General features: G+C 38.1%; 1 protein-coding gene across 1 annotated transcript; it reads right to left on the bottom strand.

Moving 5' to 3' along the window:
* Positions 1 to 427: 427 nt before the first annotated feature.
* On the bottom strand, positions 428 to 1,012 carry LOC113334051. The gene has a single exon (XM_026580398.1). The coding sequence runs from the start codon at positions 1,010 to 1,012 to the stop codon at positions 428 to 430; it is 585 nt and encodes a 194-aa protein (XP_026436183.1).
* Positions 1,013 to 8,623: the final 7,611 nt, after the last annotated feature.

Raw genomic sequence — 8,623 nt, 5'->3', positions numbered from 1 at the left:
GTGAATGCCAGGGTGTGCAAGGAAGGGGGGGCAGTATCATCAACACAATAAGAAGAAGGTAGTCCGCATACCTGGATGAATTTCTGAAGAACCAACTGATGAGCAGGGCATGTGTTTGCTGAGAATAAGTTACCAAGGATCATCTTCTGCACTAAGTTGTCTGACTCTGAGAAGCAAGGTTGTAGTAGACACGAGTATCGGCCATGGTATAAATGCCAAGACCACCGTCTTTGATGGGAAAAGTAGCTAATCTCTGTTGTAGAGGACCAAAACCATCACCGTCCCCAGTAATGGGTAAACGTAAGTACTTAAGTAAATGATCATCAAAAAGATCAGTAGCTGGCTGCAAGGCTTCTGGATTTGTAGTACGCATTGCAAAGTATAAACGAGACACACCAGTGTAATTGCGAAGTAATAACATCTCACTTTATGGGTCTTTGAGTTTTTTGATTGTCGTCATCAGTTGAACAGTCTTATTCACCCTGGTCAACATCATGTCGTTAATGAAGTTCAAATCTAAACTCATCGGCTCACCCAGAAGTTTAACACCATTAGAGGGTCTACCAATATCAAGGGGAAAAACACCATCAGTCGTGCTTCTAGGATCAATAGAAGGCCAAAAGAATTCTGTTTTCTTCACATTAAGATACAATCCCCTACTTGGTCCTTCGGTTTCTATTATGTTCAAGGACTTGGCCACCTCCAAAGTATCACCAATAATAGTACCATCATCAAGGTACCAAGCTTGTAAGTCAAGAGTGCATCGAGAAGCAATGGACTTCACTAGAGGGTGAAGTGTCAATGCAAACAACAAGGGACCAAGGGGGTCACCTTGTTGAACTCCAAGTGCAGACGACAAAATATAATGGTCATAATAAATCTTAGCAGGACGCAAGTAACAAAATTCTACCCAGCGAGAAATACCTGGACAATGTAGGAGAACTTCCTTGATGAGTTGAGATATGCTCACCATGTTAAAAGCATTGGAAAAGTCAAAAAGCAACATTGACATTTTATCAGAATGCCCCTTCATCTCTAGTAAACAATTTACAGCGTGTAAAATACCTCCCCTCCAGCAGGCACACGGACTCCAAACTGGTAATCCTTAAGTAAGAAGTCGTATCCTTACCAACCGAGAAGGCAACTACTTTGGAAACCAATCTTTGCCAAACCGTACCCACATCAATAGGTCGGATACCACCCCCAGGTTTAAGTAAAGGAGTTAGAGGCGCACTGACAATGAACTCATCGAGAATCTCAGGACATCTACCAGCCAACCAAAGGTTGACAACCCCTGTTATCGAAGCAAGCAAATTATCTGGCACTGCTGCCGCAGCTCCACTCATTACATCAACCAAATGTTGAACCCGAAGACCACCACACCCACATGAAGTACCCTTTGGGAAGCTTTTGATGGCTCCCAACACAGCACGAGAATCCACTGTGATAGGGTCGGCCAAGATATCATCAACGGGAATGGCAGGTGGAGGCGCAGACGGATGTTTATCTTGCAAGTTGAGATAAGTTTGCTCACAGCGAGGAGCTAACCCAGAAGAGGAAATCCCCCTTATAACATCTGCAAAGTAACCACATTCTATCTTTCTCCGGCAGGCCATCACATTGGTATCCCCCTGTTTCTTGTCTTTATCCAAGTCCGTCTTCCCAGAACCAACATGAACAGGCTGTTGTAGCAATTTATGAGCCAAGACATAGCATCCACCAGTCTCTTTCCAAGATTCCAAATGCATGGTTGATGGCAGCAACCTGCAGCCTCTTCTTATTTCCTGATTTTGCTTCGACAAAACTCTTTGGACGGAACAGAGACAATGTAAAGATTGGAAGGAGCAACAGCTGAATCCATGCCGAAAGATTACCTGGGATGACGATGATTCTATTGAGGAAAGACTTCAGTTCACGCGAGAAAACAAGCCTGCACTTATGCGGGATACTTGAAACAGTAGTAAACTGCCTTTGCAACATAGAATTTAGAAGATCCGTGGAAAGAACTATAACGTTACTAATGTACTGCTGAGGACTGGTTACTTCAGTTCCAATGAGCTCAACCTCAGTTGAAGGACCCAAACAAGTAGAACTTACCTTGGCTGGTTTAACAAACCCATGAAGGAGAAAATCAGCTTCAGCAGCGTCGTTGAGAGTGTTAGAGCATAGCTCGGTCAACCTCGCATGCGTTGCTGTCTCAAGCATGTTTGTCAATGTTAGTGATCAAAACTATAAGTCTTGATTTCTAGCCTACATAGCTAAGTCTCAGACTAGGATAGAAAAGTGTAGTTGAGCTCAAGGACTTCATGGAGATTCATCATACAACGACGAAGATCTATACAAGGAACCGTGGAACTTCATCAAAAAAAAAAGGTATGTGGAGACTTGAACTTATCTATCACTCAAAAGTCTATCTCTTCTATCTTCTACTTCTTATGAGACAAAAGTCGTATGCTATATAGACTAGATCATACACATTTGATATTTCGAGCTGAGCATTCATTGCATATCTTTTATCTCGAAATTGTGTGGAGGTAAAGCGTTTCGCTTTGATCAAGTTTATCTTCACCTAGTGACGAAAGTTATGAAAAGTTTCAATCACTTTGAGAATTGCTCTGACGTGAATCGGTTTGTGAATAACGGCTATATAGCGTCCTCTGAGAATGTCTCAATGATTGAAATAAGAGTTTAGATTACATAACCATGTATTCCTTGAACCGAAGTTTTCGAACTTTGTTGATCAAGAGAAATTAGGAGGATTGTGGAATTGGCTTGCCAAGTCCGCAGACTCAGTTCGCGAACTGTCGGAAGTTCTCGACCGAGAATTTCTGCTGGATTCTCCAAAAATCGTTTGTGTGCTAAGTCCGCGAACCCAGTCCGCGAACTGGTGGAAGTTCTCTTTTCGAGAAATTCTGCTAAGTTTGGAAAACTCAACCGATTAACTTAAGTCTGCGGACTTGTTTGTGAACTTAAGAGGTTAGGATCTAAAGATGTGATCTGAACATGAAACATTAAATTACTAAGGACTGCTTAATGCAAACCATGGCTATAATGGTCATGAGACGATTCAATCGAATAGAATCATCTTTGTTTCAATTGTGTCTTGTGTAGTTGCATAAGATCTCATAGATATTGAACAACTCTTTAACTAGTTCATTTGAGTCGATTGAACTAGTTATGGTGAAGAAGAACAAGGTTAATATGAAATGATCATATGGTTAACCTTTTGGTTTACTATGTTGAACCAACATACACGTACACGTTTGGGCATGGTTTTCACGAATCCAGTAAACGTCTACCCAAGTGTGTGTGACAAGCTAAGTTTTCGATCTAATGGTTGAGAAATATTAGCTTGAATCTAAATCAGGTTTTCATCTAACGCTGAATAAGGATTGCTTTATAACTAAGGCAAAAATCTGATTCGAAGGCTATATAAAGGAGACATCTAGCATTGTGCAAAACTAATCCCCACACGTCTTTGTGCTACTAGTGCGCCCGCTAGAGTCGATCTCCATTAACCTTTGATTTTCTTCTCTAAAATCAGGTTAACGACTTAAAGACTTCATTGGGATTGTGAAGCCAGACCGATACTACTTTATTATAGTTTTGTGATCTGATCTTGCATCTTCTATCGTATGAGTACAATCCATTGGTTGTCTTGAGATCGTGAGAGTTCTCCGAAGGCAAGATAAAGAAGTCACAAACATCTTCGTCTCACTGTTTGTGATTCCTCGACAATCCACTTGTGTAGTCAGGAAGGATTGTATAGAGGTGATTGATTAATCTAGGTTGTTCTTCGGGAATATAAGACTGTATTATCAATTGGTTCATGTTCACCTTGATTTTATATCAAAAAACGGAACAAAACCTAGGGTTTATCCGTGGTAGAAAGATTTATCCTTTGATACACTTTTATGTGTGAGACAGATCTGTTTATTATCAAGTATGTGATTTTGGGTTGCAGCAAATCTTGGTTGTGGGTGAGATCAACTAAGGGAATCAAGTGCGCAGTATCCTGCTGGGATCAGAGGCGTAGGAGTACAACTGTACCTTGGATCGGTGGAAGACTGATTGGGGTTCAACTATAGTCCAGTCCGAAGTTAGTTTGCAGTAGGCTAGTGTCTGTAGCGGCTTAATATAGTGTGTATTCAATCTGGACTAAGTCCCGGGGTTTTTATGCATTTGCGGTTTCCTCGTTAACAAAATTTCTGGTGTCTGTGTTATTTCTTTTCCGCATTATATTTTATATAATTGAAATAATACAGGTTGTGCGTTAAGATCATCAACTTCTCTAATCCAACTTTTGGTTGTTGATTGTAGTTGATTGATCCTTGGATATTGGTCTTTGGTACCGTACAAGTTATCTCTCTTTGATAAAGACTCGCAAATTTCTAATTGCTTGAGTAAAGATCAAATCGAGAGATTGAGATATAAACTCTTTGATATACTTTTTTATTGATTGAGTCTGACTGTCTAGTTGATTCTCATAAAAAGTATATTGGAGTTTTTCCATACAGATTGCTAAGCGAAATATTGGGTGATATTGCTAGACCCCCACCTTTTCAATTGGTATTAGAATAGGAAAACACGTTTAAGACCTCATCAGTCTGTGTTTGTAGCAATCTGAGTCTGTGGACAGGATCTGATACACATACCAAAATGCCTCCTAAAGCTGTCAACTTTGTCAAGCGTTTTGGAAATACCTCAAAGGGTCACTCCTTAGATGATTTTTTTCCGAATCCCGAGGTAGGAAGACTGTTCCATCATGTGTTGGTCTTTCTTCCTTCAACGAGACTTTGGACATAATGGCAATAGCTAAAATGGAGCTTACCAGAATTTCAAAAATTCTACAGAGTTTGTTGATCTCAAGGATGAATTCGAAAAGTCTATTGATCGTGAGCAAGTATTCTACAACAGTATAGGGTCATTCTCTAAGGAAATTGAGAAACTTCTTCAAGAAAACAATATACATCTTGAAAAGATTTGTGATCTTGAAAAGATGGTCAAAGAAGGTTCAATTAGAGAAAATTGTTTGATCAAGACGCATTCATCTGATCTAGACAGACTTCATGTTGAGAAGGAGAAACTTGAAGCATCGCTTGTCTTAGCCCATGGACAGTGTGAATCCTTGGAAAAGGAAAACTCTGTCTTAAAAGAAAAATTCTTCTGCACAAACTAATTCTCATAAGTTACTGTATATAATGAAATTTTCTTCAGAAGAAGATTGTGTAAAGAAAAGTTTTCATAACTTACAATCTTCTCCGGTGGCTATGAAGTTTAAACAAGTACCAGTTGTTGCTTCTCCTCCACGAATTTGTACTTTCTTTGGAAAAGGAAATCACTATGCTATCCATTTTTTTGCTAGAAAGAAACGTGTTTCTGAACTTCACAAGTTGCTTCTTTCTACTGTCAATGGAGTAAATAGTCGGACGACTATTACAGTGAAGGTCCCGTTCACAGGAAACCAGGCATCTAATAAAAATGATCTCTCTCCTAGAAATCATTACAGGACATTTGTAAATCCACGTGTTACCAATGAAAGTATGTCATGTACTTATAAGAACAAATCTGATAAATCTAAGTCTAGTGTGTCGGGACGAATTTCAGAAAATCCCCTAGAACCTATTTCTAGAGGTCCTAGACTTTGTCATCAGAAAGGTTTCTCGCCTGTGATTCCCAGAAGAACTGCTAGACGCACCCTTTTTCTTGGAAGCTGCAGTGAAAGGACTAGAAATGCTGTAATAAGACATCCTGAAAGAAATTACAGCTACTCTCTCAGAACCTATAGTGAGACTATGTCTCCCTCTGCTACTTAGCAGTAGAATGGTCCATCCTTATGTCTAACTTGAGAGATATAAGGATGCGGATTTGAGAGATGCTCAAGTATTGTGATATATTTTTCTTGTCTTTGTTGTTTTACCCTTTTCTAGTCGCTTTGTCTTCTTGTCTCTATGATTTTGGGATAGAGGATTTTTGAAAGCTAAATAGTGTGCAATATCACTTTTAGGGACAGTGGTTTTTGGTCGTCCCAAGAACGCCCGTATATCCTCAAAGAACTCTAGGGTTTCTAGCCAGGGCATTCAAGAACGTATATAAATCTTATATGTGTTTCATTTTTCTTCAGAAAGGAGCACTATGGAATTTGTTCCCAAAGAAGAAGTTAACCCCTTGGTTGAGGATGATCCCAAAGGATATGATTCTGGTCAAGAGTTTATACGGAAGAAGATGCTTGAAAGAAAAGAGTATACACTTGGATTGGTGAATCTGTCAGGGATTTGATTAGTGTTCAGAATGAAGTTAAGAACGAACTGACTAAACTTCAATTGCAGATAAACCAGCTGATTGATGGACAGGCGAAAATCCTTGGTACTCAGAATATCTTGATCAGAAATCAGAAGAAATTTATCCTTGACTGTGCAAAGGCTCGTCATCATGCTCGCACTATTGATCGAAAAGTCAACGTTCTAACTTTTGAACATGGTGACTCTACGGTCAACAGGGTCAAGGATATCAGTGACTCCTACTTTGATGGACCATTTCAGAGGTATGAAATTATCAAGGAAAACTGAGTCTTATATGCATAGTAAGTCTTCCTTTTGGGTTAGTTGGAAGAATAACTAGTGCTTTGAATAGCGACGATTGTGACTACACATAGTTATTTTTTTTTTCATTTTCTTATGTTATTTTTTAGGTTTATTGGTTTTAAATTGTAAAAATATTTGGAGGATGATGTTTATTGCAGTATTTTAATGGTTTGTGATATTGCAATATTTTTATGGGATATGTATTGTTTACGTCCGTGAACTTGAAGGTCCCATATTGCAGTCAAAAGTAAAGTCGTTCATGAATCGGTATTCGTATTGATGAAAGGACGAATGGACTTTTGACATACATAAAAGTTATGCCTATGCAGTCATGTATTTGATGGAAAATAGGATAAAATCTTTTGTTCAACAAGGATAAAGTCTATTATGTCGTTGTGATGGAACTAAAATAGATCATTGTATGTTATCCACGATATTGATCTTCATTGATCCATTTTATTATGTTTTACCGTGAAGGCTCCATTGTGTGTCTTATGTTGAGCACCTTACAACTAAGTCGATTTACCTTGGCTTTGTTGGTTATTCCATAAGATGCTATATGTCGAGCATTAGGAACTAAATTAATCAACTAGTTTGGTTATTTAGTTAGTACTCCATAAGTTTTCTTTCTTATTTCGAGTACATGTACGGTTAAGGTTGTGATATTCTATGATGAACTTAGTCGGGGTTCCATAAGTTCTTTTATGTTGAGCCCAAAAATAATTAAATTGATTACTTCGGTGATTATTTTGGTTATTTGTATTCCAGTTAGATAAATTATAGGTTCTCTTGTAATTAATATAGTTGAGTTTTCATATATTCCACAAGTTCTTGTGTTGAGTATATGAAAGGCTACACTATCACGTTCTTTGGTTAATGTAGTCATATATTCCGTAAGGTTTTCCTTATGTTGATTATTTCAATGGTTAAGTTAGTCATCTCCGTATGATTACCTTAGTCGTAGCTCCATGAGTTTACTTATGTTGAGCACTTTCAATTAAATTGATCACTTTTGTGGTTTGATTTATTTGCGTATTCCAATTGAATTAATCATGGGTTTACTTGTGGTTAATTTGGTTGAGCTTTGGATATAGAAAATCATTCCTATGGTTTTTGGTGTCCAATAAAAAATCCTTCTTTTCTTTCGAAATTAAGGTCGCTCTTGTTGTTATCTCGGGAATGACATCAAATGGGGGAGAGTTCTTTTGAACTTGTGCTTAATGGGAATATCTTGCGGGGAGTGCGGCTGTGGAATTTTATAGGGGTTATCTTGTATCTTAAAACTCCTTGATGAATGTTGTTAGCTTCAGTTATTAGATTGCATCTAAATTAAGTTGGTATGTATTTTTATTTTGGTCATGAAATATCTCTTGTGGAAATTTCATTATAATCCCATTCTTGTACCTTTGCCAATTTTATTGACAAAAAGGGGGAGAAATATTGTAGTTCACACTACAAATACATATGGTTTTCGGATCATTGTGTAAGGGGGAGTGGTTTCCATGATCGAGATGAACTATTGACTAAGGGGGAGTGATACATATCACCGTGGTATTATTGTTAAAGTCGTGATACAATTGGACTTTGATGTTATATAATAATACTATGACATTGTATAATAATGATCGAGAATCTCGATTTCTCTCATTGTTATAGCTACGGATCTTCAACAACGATGGTGCTAAACTTACAACCTTTCGGATCATATGAGTACTTGGAAGGACGAAGATTTCAAGGAACGTTGAAGATTAGACTATGAAATAGGAGCCACTAAAGTTTATCTTTTTTGTATTCCATATGTATTAATAGTTTTGTCACTAAAATTGACAAAGGGGGAGATTGTTAGAGCATAGCTCGGTCAACCTCGCATGTGTTGCTATCTCAAGCATGTTTGTCAATGTTAGTGATCAAAACTATAAGTATTGATTTCTAGCCTACATAGCTAAGTCTCGGACTAGGATAGAAAAGTGTAGTTGAGATCAAGGACTTCATGGAGATTCATCATACAACGACGAAGATCTATACAAGGAACGATGAAA

The sequence above is a fragment of the Papaver somniferum genome, unplaced genomic scaffold (assembly GCF_003573695.1).
Source record: "Papaver somniferum cultivar HN1 unplaced genomic scaffold, ASM357369v1 unplaced-scaffold_135, whole genome shotgun sequence".
NCBI classification, from domain to species: Eukaryota; Viridiplantae; Streptophyta; class Magnoliopsida; order Ranunculales; family Papaveraceae; genus Papaver; species Papaver somniferum.
The sequence above is the reverse complement of the archived record's forward strand: the minus strand, read 5'-3'. Positions and strand labels throughout refer to the sequence as shown.